The 23,479-nt window shown below is 44.2% G+C and overlaps 1 protein-coding gene across 50 annotated transcripts in view; it reads left to right on the forward strand.

Annotated features, from left to right (window-relative positions):
* Nucleotides 1–23,479, forward strand: part of LOC118380773 (protein tyrosine phosphatase domain-containing protein 1-like) — a 165,124-nt gene that overhangs the window by 127,019 nt on the left and 14,626 nt on the right. For all 50 annotated transcript variants that reach the window (XM_052474515.1, XM_052474527.1, XM_052474531.1 and 47 more), the window contains 2 exons: nt 7,761–8,972; nt 9,223–9,408. In XM_052474515.1, the coding sequence (XP_052330475.1) occupies nt 7,761–8,972; nt 9,223–9,408 (1,398 nt within the window). The remainder of the gene's footprint in view (nt 1–7,760; nt 8,973–9,222; nt 9,409–23,479) is intronic.

Raw genomic sequence — 23,479 nt, forward strand, 5'->3', positions numbered from 1 at the left:
AATACATTATTATGGTATAATAGACAGGTAATACATTATTATGGTATAGACAGGTAATACATTATTATGGTATTATAGACAGGTAATACATTATTATGGTATAATAGACAGGTAATACATTATTATGGTATTATAGACAGGTAATACATTATTATGGTATAGACAGGTAATACATTATTATGGTATTATAGACAGGTAATACATTATTATGGTATTATAGACAGGTAATACATTATGGTATAATAGACAGTTAATACATTATTATGGTATAGACAGGTAATACATTATTATGGTATTATAGACAGGTAATACATTATTATGGTATTATAGACAGGTAATACATTATTATGGTATTATAGACAGGTAATACATTATTATGGTATTATAGACAGGTAATACATTATTATGGTATAATAGACAGGTAATACATTATTATGGTATAGACAGGTAATACATTATTATGGTATAGACAGGTAATACATTATTATGGTATTATAGACAGGTAATACATTATTATGGTATTATAGACAGGTAATACATTATGGTATAATAGACAGTTAATACATTATTATGGTATAATAGACAGGTAATACATTATTATGGTATAATAGACAGGTAATACATTATTATGGTATAGACAGGTAATACATTATTATGGTATTATAGACAGGTAATACATTATTATGGTATAATAGACAGGTAATACATTATTATGGTATAATAGACAGGTAATACATTATTATGGTATAGACAGGTAATACATTATTATGGTATAGACAGGTAATACATTATTATGGTATTATAGACAGGTAATACATTATTATGGTATTATAGACAGGTAATACATTATGGTATAATAGACAGTTAATACATTATTATGGTATAATAGACAGGTAATACATTATTATGGTATTATAGACAGGTAATACATTATTATGGTATAATAGACAGGTAATACATTATTATGGTATTATAGTCAGGTAATACATTATTATGGTATAATAGACAGGTAATACATTATTATGGTATAATAGACAGGTAATACATTATTATGGTATTATAGACAGGTAATACATTATTATGGTATTATAGACAGGTAATACATTATTATGGTATAATAGACAGGTAATACATTATTATGGTATAATAGACAGGTAATACATTATTATGGTATTATAGACAGGTAATACATTATTATGGTATTATAGACAGGTAATACATTATTATGGTATAATAGACAGGTAATACATTATTATGGTATTATAGACAGGTAATACATTATTATGGTATAATAGACAGGTAATACATTATTATGGTATAATAGACCGGTAATACATTATTATGGTATAGACAGGTAATACATTATTATGGTATTATAGACAGGTAATACATTATTATGGTATTATAGACAGGTAATACATTATTATGGTATAATAGACAGGTAATACATTATTATGGTATAATAGACAGGTAATACATTATTATGGTATTATAGACAGGTAATACATTATTATGGTATTATAGACAGGTAATACATTATTATGGTATAATAGACAGGTAATACATTATTATGGTATTATAGACAGGTAATACATTATTATGGTATAATAGACAGGTAATACATTATTATGGTATAATAGACCGGTAATACATTATTATGGTATAGACAGGTAATACATTATTATGGTATAATAGACAGGTAATACATTATTATGGTATAGACAGGTAATACATTATTATGGTATAATAGACAGGTAATACATTATTATGGTATTATAGACAGGTAATACATTATTATGGTATAATAGATGGGTAATACGTTATTATGGTATAATAGACAGGTAATACATTATTATGGTATTATAGACAGGTAATACATTATTATGGTATAATAGATGGGTAATACATTATTATGGTATAATAGACAGGTAATACATTATTATGGTATAATAGACAGGTAATACATTATTATGGTATAATAGACAGGTAATACATTATTATGGTATAGACAGGTAATACATTATTATGGTATTATAGACAGGTAATACATTATTATGGTATAATAGACAGGTAATACATTATTATGGTATTATAGACAGGTAATACATTATTATGGTATAATAGACAGGTAATACATTATTATGGTATTATAGACAGGTAATGATTTGGTTGTTGAAAGTGGAGGTTCCAGCCCTGACTGTTGATGGGTATTAGTGATGCGACAAATATAAATTTTATCTTAATTTTTAAAATGTCTTTTTTTTCTTCTTCCGTTTTTCGTTCAAATTATATAAAAATCCATAAAATACCATGTGAATTCACATTGCGTCCCTTTCAGATGGTTAAGCATTAAATAATCGCCTATGGCTTTGGTGGCTTAAGTCTTCGACAGTTCTTAGGGCCTTCTTTTGACACCGCCTGGTATAGAGGTCCTGGATGGCAGGGAGCTTGGCCTCAGTGATGTACTGGGCCTTCTTCTGACACCGCCTGGTATAGAGGTCCTGGATGGCAGGGAGCTTGGCCTCAGTGATGTACTGGGCCTTCTTCTGACACCGCCTGGTATAGAGGTCCTGGATGGCAGGGAGCTTGGCCTCAGTGATGTACTGGGCCTTCTTCTGACACCGCCTGGTATAGAGGTCCTGGATGGCAGGGAGCTTGGCCTCAGTGATGTACAGGGCCTTCCTCTGACACCGCCTGGTATAGAGGTCCTGGATGGCAGGGAGCTTGGTCTCAGTGATGTACTGGGCCTTCTTCTGACACCGCCTGGTATAGAGGTCCTGGATGGCAGGGAGCTTGGCCTCAGTGATGTACTGGGCCTTCTTCTGACACCGCCTGGTATAGAGGTCCTGGATGGCAGGGAGCTTGGCCTCAGTGATGTACTGGGCCTTCTTCTGACACCGCCTGGTATAGAGGTCCTGGATGGCAGGGAGCTTGGCCTCAGTGATGTACTGGGCCTTCTTCTGACACCGCCTGGTATAGAGGTCCTGGATGGCAGGGAGCTTGGCCTCAGTGATGTACTGGGCCTTCTTCTGACACCGCCTGGTATAGAGGTCCTGGATGGCAGGGAGCTTGGCCTCAGTGATGTACTGGGCCTTCTTTTGACACCGCCTGGTATAGAGGTCCTGGATGGCAGGGAGCTTGGCCTCAGTGATGTACTGGGCCTTCTTCTGACACCGCCTGGTATAGAGGTCCTGGATGGCAGGGAGCTTGGCCTCAGTGATGTACTGGGCCTTCTTCTGACACCGCCTGGTATAGAGGTCCTGGATGGCAGGGAACTTCGGTGATGTACTGGGCCTTCTTCTGACACCGCCTGGTATAGAGGTCCTGGATGGCAGGGAGCTGGCCTCAGTGATGTACTGGGCCTTCTTCTGACACCGCCTGGTATAGAGGTCCTGGATGGCAGGGAGCTTGGCCTCAGTGATGTACTGGGCCTTCTTCTGACACCGCCTGGTATAGAGGTCCTGGATGGAAGGGAGCTTGGCCACAGTGATGTACTGGGCCTTCTTCTGACACCGCCTGGTATAGAGGTCCTGGATGGCAGGGAGCTTGGCCTCAGTGATGTACAGGGCCTTCCTCTGACACCGCCTGGTATAGAGGTCCTGGATGGCAGGGAGCTTGACCTCAGTGATGTACTGGGCCTTCCTCTGACACCGCCTGGTATAGAGGTCCTGGATGGCAGGGAGCTTGGCCTCAGTGATGTACTGGGCCTTCTTCTGACACCGCCTGGTATAGAGGTCCTGGATGGCAGGGAGCTTGGCCTCAGTGATGTACAGGGCCGTACTCACCATCCTCTGTAGTTCCTCAGGTGCCTTGCAATTGCCATACTAAGCGGTGGTGGAGCCAGTCAACATGCTCTCAGTGGTGCAGCTGTATAACTTTTTGAGGATGTCGAGCCCTCTTCACAACTGTGTGGGTGTGTGTGGACCATGTTAATTCCTTTGTGATATCTACGCCGAGAAACATGAAGCTCTTGACCCACTCTGCTACAGCCCAATCAATGTGGATGGGTGCGTGCTCGGCCCTCCTTTTCCTGTAGTCCACAATCAGCTCCTTTGAATTGCTGACGTTGAGGGAGAGGTTGTTGTCCTGGCATAGCAAGCTAGTGAGGGGAGGGGCACAGTAGCCAGGTTGAGCACCAGGCAGACCGAGTCAGAACTGTGTACTATGCCTATCTATCAGTATAGGTAGGTTGGCCACCAGGCAGACCTAGTCAGAACTGTGTACTATGCCTATCTATCAGTATAGGTAGGTTGGCCACCAGGCAGACCTAGTCAGAACTGTGTACTATGCCTATCTATCAGTATAGGTAGGTTGGCCACCAGGCAGACCTAGTCAGAACTGTGTACTATGCCTATCTATCAGTATAGGTAGGTTGGCCACCAGGCAGACCTAGTCAGAACTGTGTACTATGCCTATCTATCAGTATAGGTAGGTTGGCCACCAGGCAGACCTAGTCAGAACTGTGTACTATGCCTATCTATCAGTATAGGTAGGTTGGCCACCAGGCAGACCTAGTCAGAACTGTGTACTATGCCTATCTATCAGTATAGGTAGGTTGGCCACCAGGCAGACCTAGTCAGAACTGTGTACTATGCCTATCTATCAGTATAGGTAGGTTGGCCACCAGGCAGACCTAGTCAGAACTGTGTACTATGCCTATCTATCAGTATAGGTAGGTTGGCCACCAGGCAGACCGAGTCAGAACTGTGTACTATGCCTATCTATCAGTATAGGTAGGTTGGCCACCAGGCAGACCGAGTCAGAACTGTGTACTATGCCTATCTATCAGTATAGGTAGGTTGGCCACCAGGCAGACCGAGTCAGAACTGTGTACTATGCCTATCTATCAGTATAGGTAGGTTGGCCACCAGGCAGACCTAGTCAGAACTGTGTACTATGCCTATCTATCAGTATAGGTAGGTTGGCCACCAGGCAGACCTAGTCAGAACTGTGTACTATGCCTATCTATCAGTATAGGTAGGTTGGCCACCAGGCAGACCTAGTCAGAACTGTGTACTATGCCTATCTATCAGTATAGGTAGGTTGGCCACCAGGCAGACCTAGTCAGAACTGTGTACTATGCCTATCTATCAGTATAGGTAGGTTGGCCACCAGGCAGACCGAGTCAGAACTGTGTACTATGCCTATCTATCAGTATAGGTAGGTTGGCCACCAGGCAGACCTAGTCAGAACTGTGTACTATGCCTATCTATCAGTATAGGTAGGTTGGCCACCAGGCAGACCTAGTCAGAACTGTGTACTATGCCTATCTATCAGTATAGGTAGGTTGGCCACCAGGCAGACCTAGTCAGAACTGTGTACTATGCCTATCTATCAGTATAGGTAGGTTGGCCACCAGGCAGACCTAGTCAGAACTGTGTACTATGCCTATCTATCAGTATAGGTAGGTTGGCCACCAGGCAGACCTAGTCAGAACTGTGTACTATGCCTATCTATCAGTATAGGTAGGTTGGCCACCAGGCAGACCTAGTCAGAATTGTGTACTATGCCTATCTATCAGTATAGGTAGGTTGGCCACCAGGCAGACCTAGTCAGAATTGTGTACTATGCCTATCTATCAGTATAGGTAGGTTGGGCACCAGGCAGACCTAGTCAGAACTGTGTACTATGCCTATCTATCAGTATAGGTAGGTTGGCCACCAGGCAGACCTAGTCAGAACTGTGTACTATGCCTATCTATCAGTATAGGTAGGTTGGCCACCAGGCAGACCTAGTCAGAACTGTGTACTATGCCTATCTATCAGTATAGGTAGGTTGGCCACCAGGCAGACCTAGTCAGAATTGTGTACTATGCCTATCTATCAGTATAGGTAGGTTGGCCACCAGGCAGACCTAGTCAGAACTGTGTACTATGCCTATCTATCAGTATAGGTAGGTTGGCCACCAGGCAGACCTAGTCAGAATTGTGTACTATGCCTATCTATCAGTATAGGTAGGTTGGGCACCAGGCAGACCTAGTCAGAACTGTGTACTATGCCTATCTATCAGTATAGGTAGGTTGGCCACCAGGCAGACCTAGTCAGAACTGTGTACTATGCCTATCTATCAGTATAGGTAGGTTGGCCACCAGGCAGACCTAGTCAGAACTGTGTACTATGCCTATCTATCAGTATAGGTAGGTTGGCCACCAGGCAGACCTAGTCAGAACTGTGTACTATGCCTATCTATCAGTATAGGTAGGTTGGCCACCAGGCAGACCGAGTCAGAACTGTGTACTATGCCTATCTATCAGTATAGGTAGGTTGGCCACCAGGCAGACCGAGTCAGAACTGTGTACTATGCCTATCTATCAGTATAGGTAGGTTGGCTACCAGGCAGACCTAGTCAGAACTGTGTACTATGCCTATCTATCAGTATAGGTAGGTTGGCCACCAGGCAGACCTAGTCAGAACTGTGTACTATGCCTATCTATCAGTATAGGTAGGTTGGCCACCAGGCAGACCTAGTCAGAACTGTGTACTATGCCTATCTATCAGTATAGGTAGGTTGGCCACCAGGCAGACCTAGTCAGAACTGTGTACTATGCCTATCTATCAGTATAGGTAGGTTGGCCACCAGGCAGACCTAGTCAGAACTGTGTACTATGCCTATCTATCAGTATAGGTAGGTTGGCCACCAGGCAGACCGAGTCAGAACTGTGTACTATGCCTATCTATCAGTATAGGTAGGTTGGCCACCAGGCAGACCTAGTCAGAACTGTGTACTATGCCTATCTATCAGTATAGGTAGGTTGGCCACCAGGCAGACCGAGTCAGAACTGTGTACTATGCCTATCTATCAGTATAGGTAGGTTGGCCACCAGGCAGACCGAGTCAGAACAGTGTACTATGCCTATCTATCAGTATAGGTAGGTTGGCCACCAGGCAGACCGAGTCAGAACTGTGTACTATGCCTATCTATCAGTATAGGTAGGTTGGCCACCAGGCAGACCGAGTCAGAACTGTGTACTATGCCTATCTATCAGTATAGGTAGGTTGGCCACCAGGCAGACCGAGTCAGAACAGTGTACTATGCCTATCTATCAGTATAGGTAGGTTGGCCACCAGGCAGACCTAGTCAGAACTGTGTACTATGCCTATCTATCAGTATAGGTAGGTTGGCCACCAGGCAGACCTAGTCAGAACTGTGTACTATGCCTATCTATCAGTATAGGTAGGTTGGCCACCAGGCAGACCGAGTCAGAACAGTGTACTATGCCTATCTATCAGTATAGGTAGGTTGGCCACCAGGCAGACCGAGTCAGAACTGTGTAGCTCAGTTGGTAGAGCATGGCTGTATGACTGTAAGTCGCTTTGGATAAAAGCGTCTGCTAAATGGCATATATTAGAACTGTGTACTATGCCTATCTATCATCAATCAGAAGCTCTATCTTGCAATTTCTTGGCTTGCAATGTTTCGCATCTTCAGTAAAGCAGGGCCTTATCATCAATTGATAGTCTAGGATATTGAGCTGAGCGAGATGCAACGCTCCACATTCACACACAGTATCTGCGCACAGGTTGGCTTGACGCCGTTCCCAGCGTGGTAGGCAGGGCACCAAGCCAGCAGAGAAGTAGAGACATGCGATTCAACACTCTTAGTTGTTGAGGGAATTGACCCTCTATGCTGTTTACTTTCTGCATCTACATAGAAATGTTTAAAAAAATACTGCATTTTGTTTAGGGATTTTTCTTAATGTTAAGGATCTCAATTTCGTTTAAATGTTTGCACACCTGATTATGATGATGGTGTGATTGAAGGTGGTGGTGGAGGAGGCGGTGTTGGAGGTTCCAGACCTGACGGCGGAGGTGGAGAAGACAGTGTCCCAGCAGGCCATCCAGCTGCTGGGGAAGGAGATGAGAGGGAAGGGCATCCCTGTGCCTTCACCCCGCCTGCCTTGTCCCTGCCCTGAGACAGCCCTAACCCAGCCTTGTCCCCGCCCTGAGACAGCCCTAACCCAGCCTTGTCCCCACCCTGAGACAGCCCTAATCCAGCCTTTTCCCCGCCCTGAGACAGCCCTAACCCACACACTACACATGGAACGACCTCTCACTCCAAACCTAGCACTACTCCAGGAACCATCGTTACTCTTAGAGCCCCCTCTCAGCCCAGCCCTGGCCCACGACTCGGTTCTGTCCAGTGACCAGGAGCTGGACCCTCTTTGGCAGCGGCAGAATGGGGTGGCAGCCTCCCTCCTGAAGCCTCTGCATCCGGGGAAACGCTTGCTGAGTTACAGTGACTCAGCCTTGTATAAGCTAGACCCCAGACGAGACCCAGACCAGGAGCAGAACCAGAACCACATCTGGAGCATCCCTTGCGGCAATCCTCTGACCCAGCACCAGCTAGCCACAGCCTGGGAGCCCCCCACATCCCCTAGCCTCCCTCCACAGCACCACCCCTTCTCCATGGGAGAGCAGACAAGGGAGGAGAGGCGAGGAGGACAGGAAAGGAGTTCTAAGGAGAGTGATCACCACACCCAGAAGAACATGTCTCCTCTCTTCCAGAGACGGAAGCAGCTCTGCGAGGGCCAGCGAAGTCTGTCCTTTGGGTTTGGGGGTAGTCTGTCCAAGCCCTCAGGAGAAGAGCTGTCAGAGGGGAGGCCGTGGAGAGGAGACATGCCTGTGATGAGCCTTACAGGAGGAGAGGAGTCTGTGTGTGGGGTCGACAGGGCTGGAGACAGAGAGGAAAGAGTGAGGGGGAAGGCTGGAGAAAGAGAGGACAGAGAGGAACGGAAGGACAGAGAGGACAGAGATGACAGAGAGGAAAGAGTGAGGGGGAAGGCTGGAGAAAGAGAGGACAGAGAGGAACGGAAGGACAGAGAGGACAGAGAGGACAGGGAGAGGCTGACAGAGGTCCCTGTCATCACCCGGTATGCTGAGCTGTCCCTGGAAGCCAGACGTCTCGTGGTGGCCAGAGCTCTGGCTTTGGGCCTGAATGATGAAGATCTCCACTACAAGGTCTCAGTGTGGCAGGTAAGACATGACAGTTTGACAGATACTATTTGAAATACTTTCAGCGTTTGCTTTAGCCTGCCTGGAGTGCCAGGTTGGAGTGCCAGGTTGGCGTGCCAGGTTGGAGTGCCAGGTTGGAGTGCCAGGTTGGCACCATTTTGAATTGTTCTATTGCTTCCATTGCAATAGGCAGCTCAATGAAACACAGATGGAGTATTTGAACCCAGGTGTGATGTTGACTACTAATACGATAGTGTGTGTGGTCCGGCAGACAGAGCTGAACTCCAGAGAAGGAGCCTGGGAGAGACTGAGTCTAGAGAGAGACCCTATGGTGCTGGCTGGTCTCATGTGGTCCTGGCTGGAGCAGCTCAAAGAGCCAATCATCTCCTCTCAGGATGTCCAGGCCCTGGGCCAGAAGAACTACAACTCTCAGCATGCACTCAGTTCTCTGGAGAAGGTATGAGGATATCATATACAGTGCCTTCGGAAAGTATTCAGACCTTGGCTTTTTCCACATTTTGTTACGTTACAGCCTTATTCTAAAATGGATTAAATAAATCAAAATCTACACATAATATCCAATAATGATAGTGAAAACAGGTTTTTAGACATTTTTGCAAATATGAGTTTTTGAGTATTTTATATGGGCTGTTGCATGGTTAATGTGGGTTATCGCGTGGTTACTGTGGGTTATCACTCATTTAATATGGGTTGTCACGTGGTCGATATGGGTTGTCACGTGGTTGATATGGGTTGTCACGTGGTTGATATGGGTTGTCACGTGGTTGATATGGGTTGTCACGTGGTTGATATGGGTTGTCACGTGGTTGATATGGGTTGTCACGTGGTTGATATGGGTTGTCACGTGGTTGATATGGGTTGTCACGTGGTTGATATGGGTTGTCACGTGGTTGATATGGGTTGTCACGTGGTTGATATGGGTTGTCACGTGGTTGATATGGGTTGTCACGTGGTTGATATGGGTTGTCACGTGGTTGATATGGGTTGTCACGTGGTTGATATGGGTTGTCACGTGGTTGATATGGGTTGTCACGTGGTTGATATGGGTTGTCACGTGGTTGATATGGGTTGTCACGTGGTTGATATGGGTTGTCACGTGGTTGATATGGGTTGTCACGTGGTTGATATGGGTTGTCACGTGGTTGATATGGGTTGTCACGTGGTCGATATGGGTTGTCACGTGGTCGATGTGAGTTATCACTTATTTCATATGGGTTATCGCTTGGTTAATATGGGTTACAGCATGGTTAATATGGGTTACAGCGTGATTAATATGGGTTACAGCGTGATTAATATGGGTTACAGCATGGTTAATATTGGTTACAGCGTGGTTAATATGGGGTTACAGCGTGGTTAATATGGGGTACAGCGTGGTTAATATGGGGTACAGCGTGGTTGATATGGGGTACAGCGTGGTTAATATGGGGTACAGCGTGGTTGATATGGGGTACAGCGTGGTTAATATGGGGTACAGCGTGGTTAATATGGGGTACAGCGTGATTAATATGGGTTACAGCGTGGTTAATATGGGTTACAGCGTGGTTAATATGGGGTACAGCGTGGTTAATATGGGTTACAGCGTGGTTAATATGGGGTACAGCGTGGTTAATATGGGTAACAGCGTGGTTAATATGGGTTACAGCCTGGTTAATATGGGGTACAGCGTGGTTAATATGGGTTACAGCGTGGTTAATATGGGTAACAGCGTGGTTAATATGGGTTACAGCCTGGTTAATATGGGTTACAGCGTGGTTGATATGGGTTACAGCGTGGTTAATATGGGTTACAGCGTGATTAATATGGGTAACAGCGTGGTTAATATGGGTTACAGCGTGATTAATATGGGTAACAGCGTGGTTAATATGGGTTACAGCGTGATTAATATGGGGTACAGCGTGGTTAATATGGGTTACAGCGTGGTTAATATGGGTTACAGCGTGGTTAATATGGGTTACAGCGTGGTTAATATGGGTTACAGCGTGATTAATATGGGTTACAGCGTGATTAATATGGGTAACAGCGTGGTTAATATGGGTTACAGCGTGGTTAATATGGGGTACAGCGTGGTTAATATGGGGTACAGCGTGGTTAATATGGGTTACAGCGTGGTTAATATGGGGTACAGCGTGATTAATATGGGGTACAGCGTGGTTAATATGGGTTACAGCGTGGTTAATATGGGTTACAGCGTGGTTAATATGGGTTACAGCGTGATTAATATGGGGTACAGCGTGGTTAATATGGGTTACAGCGTGGTTAATATGGGGTACAGCGTGGTTAATATGGGTTGCAGCGTGGTTAATATGGGGTACAGCGTGGTTAATATGGGTTACAGCCTGGTTAATATGGGTTACAGCGTGGTTAATATGGGTTACAGCGTGGTTAATATGGGTTACAGCGTGATTAATATGGGTAACAGCGTGGTTAATATGGGTTACAGCGTGATTAATATGGGGTACAGCGTGGTTAATATGGGTTACAGCGTGGTTAATATGGGTTACAGCGTGGTTAATATGGGTTACAGCGTGGTTAATATGGGTTACAGCGTGATTAATATGGGTTACAGCGTGATTAATATGGGTAACAGCGTGGTTAATATGGGTTACAGCGTGATTAATATGGGGTACAGCGTGGTTAATATGGGTTACAGCGTGATTAATATGGGGTACAGCGTGGTTAATATGGGTTACAGCGTGATTAATATGGGTAACAGCGTGGTTAATATGGGTTACAGCGTGATTAATATGGGGTACAGCGTGGTTAATATGGGTTACAGCGTGATTAATATGGGTTACAGCGTGGTTAATATGGGTTACAGCGTGATTAATATGGGGTACAGCGTGGTTAATATGGGGTACAGCGTGATTAATATGGGGTACAGCGTGATTAATATGGGTTACAGCGTGGTTAATATGGGTTACAGCGTGGTTAATATGGGGTACAGCGTGATTAATATGGGTTACAGCGTGGTTAATATGGGTTACAGCGTGGTTAATATGGGTTACAGCGTGGTTAATATGGGTTACAGCGTGGTTAATATGGGGTACAGCGTGGTTAATATGGGGTACAGCGTGGTTAATATGGGGTACAGCGTGGTTAATATGGGTTACAGCGTGGTTAATATGGGTTACAGCGTGATTAATATGGGTTACAGCGTGGTTAATATGGGTTACAGCGTGGTTAATATGGGGTACAGCGTGGTTAATATGGGTTACAGCGTGATTAATATGGGTTACAGCGTGGTTAATATGGGGTACAGCGTGGTTAATATGGGTTACAGCGTGGTTAATATGGGTTACAGCGTGGTTAATATGGGGTACAGCGTGGTTAATATGGGGTACAGCGTGGTTAATATGGGGTACAGCGTGGTTAATATGGGTTACAGCGTGGTTAATATGGGTTACAGCGTGGTTAATATGGGTTACAGCGTGGTTAATATGGGTTACAGCGTGGTTAATATGGGTTACAGCGTGGTTAATATGGGTTACAGCGTGGTTAATATGGGTTACAGCGTGGTTAATATGGGGTACAGCGTGGTTAATATGGGTTACAGCGTGGTTGATATGGGTTACAGCGTGGTTGATATGGGGTACAGCGTGGTTAATATGGGTTACAGCGTGGTTGATATGGGTTACAGCGTGGTTAATATGGGGTACAGCGTGGTTAATATGGGGTACAGCGTGGTTAATATGGGTTACAGCGTGGTTAATATGGGTTACAGCGTGGTTAATATGGGTTACAGCGTGGTTAATATGGGGTACAGCGTGGTTAATATGGGGTACAGCGTGGTTAATATGGGGTACAGCGTGGTTAATATGGGTTACAGCGTGGTTAATATGGGGTACAGCGTGGTTAATATGGGGTACAGCGTGGTTAATATGGGTTACAGCGTGGTTAATATGGGTTACAGCGTGGTTAATATGGGGTACAGCGTGGTTAATATGGGTTACAGCGTGGTTAATATGGGTTACAGCGTGGTTAATATGGGTTACAGCGTGGTTGATATGGGTTACAGCGTGGTTAATATGGGTTACAGCGTGGTTAATATGGGTTACAGCGTGATTAATATGGGTTACAGCGTGATTAATATGGGTTACAGCGTGGTTAATATGGGTTACAGCGTGGTTAATATGGGGTACAGCGTGGTTAATATGGGTTACAGCGTGGTTAATATGGGGTACAGCGTGGTTAATATGGGTTACAGCGTGGTTAATATGGGTTACAGCGTGGTTAATATGGGGTACAGCGTGGTTAATATGGGGTACAGCGTGGTTAATATGGGGTACAGCGTGGTTAATATGGGTTACAGCCTGGTTAATATGGGGTACAGTGTGATTAATATGGGTTACAGCGTGGTTAATATGGGTTACAGCGTGGTTAATATGGGGTACAGCGTGGTTAATATGGGTTACAGCGTGGTTAATATGGGGTACAGCGTGATTAATATGGGTTACAGCGTGGTTAATATGGGTTACAGCGTGATTAATATGGGTTACAGCGTGGTTAATATGGGTTACAGCCTGGTTAATATGGGGTACAGCGTGGTTAATATGGGTTACAGCGTGGTTAATATGGGGTACAGCGTGGTTAATATGGGTTACAGCGTGGTTAATATGGGGTACAGCGTGATTAATATGGGTTACAGCGTGGTTAATATGGGTTACAGCGTGATTAATATGGGTTACAGCGTGGTTAATATGGGTTACAGCGTGGTTAATATGGGTAACAGCGTGATTAATATGGGTAACAGCGTGATTAATATGGGTAACAGCGTGGTTAATATGGGGTACAGCGTGGTTAATATGGGTTACAGCCTGGTTAATATGGGTTACAGCGTGGTTAATATGGGTTACAGCGTGGTTAATATGGGGTACAGCGTGGTTAATATGGGGTACAGCGTGGTTAATATGGGCTACAGCGTGGTTAATATGGGTTACAGCGTGGTTGATATGGGTTACAGCGTGATTAATATGGGGTACAGCGTGGTTAATATGGGGTACAGCGTGGTTAATATGGGCTACAGCGTGGTTAATATGGGTTACAGCGTGGTTGATATGGGGTACAGCGTGGTTAATATGGGTTACAGCGTGGTTAATATGGGTTACAGCGTGGTTAATATGGGTTACAGCGTGGTTAATATGGGTTACAGCGTGGTTAATATGGGTTACAGCGTGATTAATATGGGTTACAGCGTGGTTAATATGGGTTACAGCGTGGTTAATATGGGTTACAGCGTGGTTAATATGGGTTACAGCGTGGTTAATATGGGTTACAGCGTGGTTAATATGGGGTACAGCGTGGTTAATATGGGGTACAGCGTGGTTAATATGGGGTACAGCGTGGTTAATATGGGGTACAGCGTGGTTAATATGGGTTACAGCGTGGTTAATATGGGGTACAGCGTGGTTAATATGGGGTACAGCGTGGTTAATATGGGGTACAGCGTGGTTAATATGGGGTACAGCGTGGTTAATATGGGTTACAGCGTGATTAATATGGGTTACAGCGTGGTTAATATGGGGTACAGCGTGGTTAATATGGGTTACAGCGTGGTTAATATGGGGTACAGCGTGGTTAATATGGGGTACAGCGTGGTTAATATGGGTTACAGCGTGGTTAATATGGGGTACAGCGTGGTTAATATGGGGTACAGCGTGATTAATATGGGTAACAGCGTGGTTAATATGGGGTACAGCGTGATTAATATGGGTTACAGCGTGGTTGATATGGGTTACAGCGTGATTAATATGGGTTACAGCGTGGTTAATATGGGTTACAGCGTGGTTAATATGGGTTACAGCGTGGTTAATATGGGTTACAGCGTGGTTAATATGGGTTACAGCGTGATTAATATGGGGTACAGCGTGGTTAATATGGGGTACAGCGTGATTAATATGGGGTACAGCGTGGTTAATATGGGGTACAGCGTGGTTAATATGGGTTACAGCGTGATTAATATGGGGTACAGCGTGGTTAATATGGGTTACAGCGTGGTTAATATGGGTTATCGCTTGGTTAATATGGGTTACAGCGTGATTAATATGGGTTACAGCGTGGTTAATATGGGTTACAGCGTGGTTAATATGGGTTACAGCGTGATTAATATGGGTTACAGCGTGGTTAATATGGGGTACAGCGTGGTTAATATGGGTTACAGCGTGGTTAATATGGGTTACAGCGTGGTTAATATGGGGTACAGCGTGATTAATATGGGGTACAGCGTGGTTAATATGGGGTACAGCGTGATTAATATGGGTTACAGCGTGGTTAATATGGGTTACAGCGTGGTTAATATGGGGTACAGCGTGGTTAATATGGGTTACAGCGTGATTAATATGGGGTACAGCGTGGTTAATATGGGTTACAGCGTGGTTAATATGGGTTATCGCTTGGTTAATATGGGTTACAGCGTGATTAATATGGGTTACAGCGTGGTTAATATGGGTTACAGCGTGGTTAATATGGGTTACAGCGTGATTAATATGGGTTACAGCGTGGTTAATATGGGGTACAGCGTGGTTAATATGGGTTACAGCGTGGTTAATATGGGCTACAGCGTGGTTAATATGGGGTACAGCGTGGTTAATATGGGGTACAGCGTGGTTAATATGGGGTACAGCCTGGTTAATATGGGTTACAGCGTGGTTAATATGGGGTACAGCGTGGTTAATATGGGTTACAGCGTGGTTAATATGGGGTACAGCGTGGTTAATATGGGTTACAGCGTGGTTAATATGGGTTACAGCGTGGTTAATATGGGTTACAGCGTGGTTAATATGGGTTACAGCGTGGTTAATATGGGGTACAGCGTGGTTAATATGGGTTACAGCGTGGTTAATATGGGTTACAGCGTGGTTAATATGGGTTACAGCGTGGTTAATATGGGGTACAGCGTGGTTAATATGGGGTACAGCGTGGTTAATATGGGTTACAGCGTGGTTAATATGGGGTACAGCGTGATTAATATGGGGTACAGCCTGGTTAATATGGGTAACAGCGTGGTTGATATGGGGTACAGCATGGTTAATATGGGTTACAGCGTGGTTAATATGGGTTACAGCGTGGTTAATATGGGTTACAGCCTGGTTAATATGGGTTACAGCGTGGTTAATATGGGGTACAGCCTGGTTAATATGGGGTACAGCGTGGTTAATATGGGGTACAGCCTGATTAATATGGGGTACAGCGTGGTTAATATGGGGTACAGCCTGATTAATATGGGGTACAGCGTGGTTGATATGGGGTACAGCGTGGTTAATATGGGTTACAGCGTGGTTAATATGGGTTACAGCGTGGTTAATATGGGGTACAGCGTGGTTAATATGGGTTACAGCGTGGTTAATATGGGGTACAGCCTGGTTAATATGGGGTACAGCGTGGTTAATATGGGTTACAGCGTGGTTAATATGGGCTACAGCGTGGTTAATATGGGTTACAGCGTGGTTAATATGGGTTACAGCGTGGTTAATATGGGTTACAGCGTGGTTAATATGGGTTACAGCGTGGTTAATATGGGTTACAGCGTGGTTGATATGGGTTACAGCGTGATTAATATGGGTTACAGCGTGGTTAATATGGGGTACAGCGTGATTAATATGGGGTACAGCGTGGTTAATATGGGTAACAGCGTGGTTAATATGGGTTACATCGTGGTTAATATGGGCTACAGAGAGGTTAATATGGGTTACAGAGTGGTTGATATGGGTTACAGCGTGATTAATATGGGCTACAGAGAGGTTAATATGGGTAACAGAGTGGTTGATATGGGTTACAGCGTGGTTAATATGGGTTACAGCGTGATTAATATGGGGTACAGCGTGATTAATATGGGCTACAGAGAGGTTAATATGGGTTACAGCGTGGTTAATATGGGTTACAGCGTGGTTAATATGGGGTACAGCGTGGTTAATATGGGTTACAGCGTGATTAATATGGGTTACAGCGTGGTTAATATGGGGTACAGCGTGGTTAATATGGGGTACAGCGTGGTTAATATGGGTTACAGCGTGGTTAATATGGGGTACAGCGTGGTTAATATGGGTAACAGCGTGGTTAATATGGGGTACAGCGTGATTAATATGGGTTACAGCGTGGTTAATATGGGTTACAGCGTGGTTAATATGGGGTACAGCGTGGTTAATATGGGTTACAGCGTGGTTAATATGGGGTACAGCGTGATTAATATGGGTTACAGCGTGGTTAATATGGGTTACAGCGTGGTTAATATGGGGTACAGCGTGGTTAATATGGGGTACAGCGTGGTTAATATGGGTTACAGCGTGGTTAATATGGGTTACAGCGTGGTTAATATGGGTTACAGCGTGGTTAATATGGGTTACAGCGTGGTTAATATGGGTAACAGCGTGGTTAATATGGGTAACAGCATGGTTAATATGGGGTACAGCATGGTTAATATGGGTTACAGCGTGGTTAATATGGGTAACAGCGTGGTTAATATGGGTTACAGCCTGGTTAATATGGGTTACAGCGTGGTTAATATGGGTTACAGCGTGGTTAATATGGGGTACAGCGTGGTTAATATGGGTTACAGCGTGGTTAATATGGGTTACAGCGTGGTTAATATGGGTTACAGCGTGGTTAATATGGGGTACAGCGTGGTTAATATGGGTTACAGCGTGGTTAATATGGGCTACAGAGAGGTTAATATGGGTTACAGCGTGGTTGATATGGGGTACAGCATGGTTAATATGGGCTACAGAGAGGTTAATATGGGTTACAGCGTGGTTGATATGGGTTACAGCGTGGTTAATATGGGGTACAGCGTGGTTAATATGGGTTACAGCGTGGTTAATATGGGCTACAGAGAGGTTAATATGGGTTACAGCGTGGTTGATATGGGGTACATCGTGGTTAATATGGGCTACAGAGAGGTTAATATGGGTTACAGCGTGGTTAATATGGGCTACAGAGAGGTTAATATGGGTTACAGCGTGGTTGATATGGGGTACATCGTGGTTAATATGGGCTACAGAGAGGTTAATATGGGTTACAGCGTGGTTAATATGGGGTACAGCGTGATTAATATGGGTTACAGCGTGGTTAATATGGGTTACAGCGTGATTAATATGGGTTACAGCGTGGTTAATATGGGTTACAGCCTGGTTAATATGGGGTACAGCGTGGTTAATATGGGTTACAGCGTGGTTAATATGGGGTACAGCGTGGTTAATATGGGTTACAGCGTGGTTAATATGGGGTACAGCGTGATTAATATGGGTTACAGCGTGGTTAATATGGGTTACAGCGTGATTAATATGGGTTACAGCGTGGTTAATATGGGTTACAGCGTGGTTAATATGGGTAACAGCGTGATTAATATGGGTAACAGCGTGATTAATATGGGTAACAGCGTGGTTAATATGGGGTACAGCGTGGTTAATATGGGTTACAGCCTGGTTAATATGGGTTACAGCGTGGTTAATATGGGTTACAGCGTGGTTAATATGGGGTACAGCGTGGTTAATATGGGGTACAGCGTGGTTAATATGGGCTACAGCGTGGTTAATATGGGTTACAGCGTGGTTGATATGGGTTACAGCGTGATTAATATGGGGTACAGCGTGGTTAATATGGGGTACAGCGTGGTTAATATGGGCTACAGCGTGGTTAATATGGGTTACAGCGTGGTTGATATGGGGTACAGCGTGGTTAATATGGGTTACAGCGTGGTTAATATGGGTTACAGCGTGGTTAATATGGGTTACAGCGTGGTTAATATGGGTTACAGCGTGGTTAATATGGGTTACAGCGTGATTAATATGGGTTACAGCGTGGTTAATATGGGTTACAGCGTGGTTAATATGGGTTACAGCGTGGTTAATATGGGTTACAGCGTGGTTAATATGGGTTACAGCGTGGTTAATATGGGGTACAGCGTGGTTAATATGGGGTACAGCGTGGTTAATATGGGGTACAGCGTGGTTAATATGGGGTACAGCGTGGTTAATATGGGTTACAGCGTGATTAATATGGGGTACAGCGTGGTTAATATGGGGTACAGCGTGATTAATATGGGGTACAGCGTGGTTAATATGGGGTACAGCGTGGTTAATATGGGTTACAGCGTGGTTAATATGGGTTACAGCGTGGTTAATATGGGGTACAGCGTGGTTAATATGGGTTACAGCGTGGTTAATATGGGGTACAGCGTGGTTAATATGGGGTACAGCGTGGTTAATATGGGTTACAGCGTGGTTAATATGGGTTACAGCGTGGTTAATATGGGTTACAGCGTGGTTAATATGGGTTACAGCGTGGTTAATATGGGTTACAGCGTGGTTAATATGGGTTACAGCGTGGTTAATATGGGTTACAGCGTGATTAATATGGGGTACAGCGTGGTTAATATGGGGTACAGCGTGATTAATATGGGGTACAGCCTGGTTAATATGGGGTACAGCGTGGTTAATATGGGTTACAGCGTGATTAATATGGGGTACAGCGTGGTTAATATGGGTTACAGCGTGGTTAATATGGGTTATCGCTTGGTTAATATGGGTTACAGCGTGATTAATATGGGTTACAGCGTGGTTAATATGGGTTACAGCGTGGTTAATATGGGTTACAGCGTGATTAATATGGGTTACAGCGTGGTTAATATGGGGTACAGCGTGGTTAATATGGGTTACAGCGTGGTTAATATGGGTTACAGCGTGGTTAATATGGGGTACAGCGTGATTAATATGGGGTACAGCGTGGTTAATATGGGGTACAGCGTGATTAATATGGGTTACAGCGTGGTTAATATGGGTTACAGCGTGGTTAATATGGGGTACAGCGTGGTTAATATGGGTTACAGCGTGATTAATATGGGGTACAGCGTGGTTAATATGGGTTACAGCGTGGTTAATATGGGTTATCGCTTGGTTAATATGGGTTACAGCGTGATTAATATGGGTTACAGCGTGGTTAATATGGGTTACAGCGTGGTTAATATGGGTTACAGCGTGATTAATATGGGTTACAGCGTGGTTAATATGGGGTACAGCGTGGTTAATATGGGTTACAGCGTGGTTAATATGGGGTACAGCGTGGTTAATATGGGTTACAGCGTGGTTAATATGGGTTACAGCGTGGTTAATATGGGTTACAGCGTGATTAATATGGGTTACAGCGTGGTTAATATGGGTTACAGCGTGGTTAATATGGGTTACAGCGTGGTTAATATGGGTTACAGCGTGGTTAATATGGGTTACAGCGTGATTAATATGGGGTACAGCGTGGTTAATATGGGGTACAGCGTGATTAATATGGGGTACAGCGTGGTTAATATGGGGTACAGCGTGGTTAATATGGGTTACAGCGTGATTAATATGGGGTACAGCGTGGTTAATATGGGTTACAGCGTGGTTAATATGGGTTATCGCTTGGTTAATATGGGTTACAGCGTGATTAATATGGGTTACAGCGTGGTTAATATGGGTTACAGCGTGGTTAATATGGGTTACAGCGTGATTAATATGGGTTACAGCGTGGTTAATATGGGGTACAGCGTGGTTAATATGGGTTACAGCGTGGTTAATATGGGTTACAGCGTGGTTAATATGGGGTACAGCGTGATTAATATGGGGTACAGCGTGGTTAATATGGGGTACAGCGTGATTAATATGGGTTACAGCGTGGTTAATATGGGTTACAGCGTGGTTAATATGGGGTACAGCGTGGTTAATATGGGTTACAGCGTGATTAATATGGGGTACAGCGTGGTTAATATGGGTTACAGCGTGGTTAATATGGGTTATCGCTTGGTTAATATGGGTTACAGCGTGATTAATATGGGTTACAGCGTGGTTAATATGGGTTACAGCGTGGTTAATATGGGTTACAGCGTGATTAATATGGGTTACAGCGTGGTTAATATGGGGTACAGCGTGGTTAATATGGGTTACAGCGTGGTTAATATGGGTTACAGCGTGGTTAATATGGGGTACAGCGTGATTAATATGGGGTACAGCGTGGTTAATATGGGGTACAGCCTGGTTAATATGGGTTACAGCGTGGTTAATATGGGGTACAGCGTGGTAAATATGGGTTACAGCGTGGTTAATATGGGGTACAGCGTGGTTAATATGGGTTACAGCGTGGTTAATATGGGTTACAGCGTGGTTAATATGGGTTACAGCGTGGTTAATATGGGTTACAGCGTGGTTAATATGGGGTACAGCGTGGTTAATATGGGTTACAGCGTGGTTAATATGGGTTACAGCGTGGTTAATATGGGGTACAGCGTGGTTAATATGGGGTACAGCGTGGTTGATATGGGGTACAGCGTGGTTAATATGGGTTACAGCGTGGTTAATATGGGTTACAGCGTGATTAATATGGGGTACAGCCTGGTTAATATGGGTAACAGCGTGGTTGATATGGGGTACAGCATGGTTAATATGGGTTACAGCGTGGTTAATATGGGTTACAGCGTGGTTAATATGGGTTACAGCCTGGTTAATATGGGTTACAGCGTGGTTAATATGGGGTACAGCCTGGTTAATATGGGGTACAGCGTGGTTAATATGGGGTACAGCCTGATTAATATGGGGTACAGCGTGGTTAATATGGGGTACAGCCTGATTAATATGGGGTACAGCGTGGTTGATATGGGGTACAGCGTGGTTAATATGGGTTACAGCGTGGTTAATATGGGTTACAGCGTGGTTAATATGGGGTACAGCGTGGTTAATATGGGTTACAGCGTGGTTAATATGGGGTACAGCCTGGTTAATATGGGGTACAGCGTGGTTAATATGGGTTACAGCGTGGTTAATATGGGGTACAGCGTGGTTAATATGGGTTACAGCGTGGTTAATATGGGTTACAGCGTGGTTAATATGGGTTACAGCGTGGTTAATATGGGTTACAGCGTGGTTAATATGGGTTACAGCGTGGTTGATATGGGTTACAGCGTGATTAATATGGGTTACAGCGTGGTTAATATGGGGTACAGCGTGATTAATATGGGGTACAGCGTGGTTAATATGGGTAACAGCGTGGTTAATATGGGTTACATCGTGGTTAATATGGGCTACAGAGAGGTTAATATGGGTTACAGAGTGGTTGATATGGGTTACAGCGTGATTAATATGGGCTACAGAGAGGTTAATATGGGTAACAGAGTGGTTGATATGGGTTACAGCGTGGTTAATATGGGTTACAGCGTGATTAATATGGGGTACAGCGTGATTAATATGGGCTACAGAGAGGTTAATATGGGTTACAGCGTGGTTAATATGGGTTACAGCGTGGTTAATATGGGGTACAGCGTGGTTAATATGGGTTACAGCGTGATTAATATGGGTTACAGCGTGGTTAATATGGGGTACAGCGTGGTTAATATGGGGTACAGCGTGGTTAATATGGGTTACAGCGTGGTTAATATGGGGTACAGCGTGGTTAATATGGGTTACAGCGTGGTTAATATGGGGTACAGCGTGGTTAATATGGGTTACAGCGTGGTTAATATGGGTTACAGCGTGGTTAATATGGGGTACAGCGTGGTTAATATGGGTTACAGCGTGGTTAATATGGGGTACAGCGTGGTTAATATGGGTTACAGCGTGGTTAATATGGGTTACAGCGTGGTTAATATGGGGTACAGCGTGGTTAATATGGGGTACAGCGTGGTTAATATGGGTTACAGCGTGGTTAATATGGGTTACAGCGTGGTTAATATGGGTTACAGCGTGGTTAATATGGGTTACAGCGTGGTTAATATGGGTAACAGCGTGGTTAATATGGGTAACAGCATGGTTAATATGGGGTACAGCATGGTTAATATGGGTTACAGCGTGGTTAATATGGGTAACAGCGTGGTTAATATGGGTTACAGCCTGGTTAATATGGGTTACAGCGTGGTTAATATGGGTTACAGCGTGGTTAATATGGGGTACAGCGTGGTTAATATGGGTTACAGCGTGGTTAATATGGGTTACAGCGTGGTTAATATGGGTTACAGCGTGGTTAATATGGGGTACAGCGTGGTTAATATGGGTTACAGCGTGGTTAATATGGGCTACAGAGAGGTTAATATGGGTTACAGCGTGGTTGATATGGGGTACAGCATGGTTAATATGGGCTACAGAGAGGTTAATATGGGTTACAGCGTGGTTGATATGGGTTACAGCGTGGTTAATATGGGGTACAGCGTGGTTAATATGGGTTACAGCGTGGTTAATATGGGCTACAGAGAGGTTAATATGGGTTACAGCGTGGTTGATATGGGGTACATCGTGGTTAATATGGGCTACAGAGAGGTTAATATGGGTTACAGCGTGGTTGATATGGGGTACAGAGAGGTTAATATGGGTTATCACTTATTTCAGTTGGGATATCACTTATATCACTATGGGTTATCGCATTGTTAATATGGGATATCACTTATTTCATATGGGTTATCGTGTGGTTAATATGGGATATCACTTATTTCATATGGGTTATCGCATTGTTAATATGGGTTATCACTTATTTCAGTTGGGTTATCACATTGTTAATAT

Source organism: Oncorhynchus keta, chromosome 21 (genome assembly GCF_023373465.1).
Source record: "Oncorhynchus keta strain PuntledgeMale-10-30-2019 chromosome 21, Oket_V2, whole genome shotgun sequence".
Classification (NCBI taxonomy): Eukaryota; Metazoa; Chordata; class Actinopteri; order Salmoniformes; family Salmonidae; genus Oncorhynchus; species Oncorhynchus keta.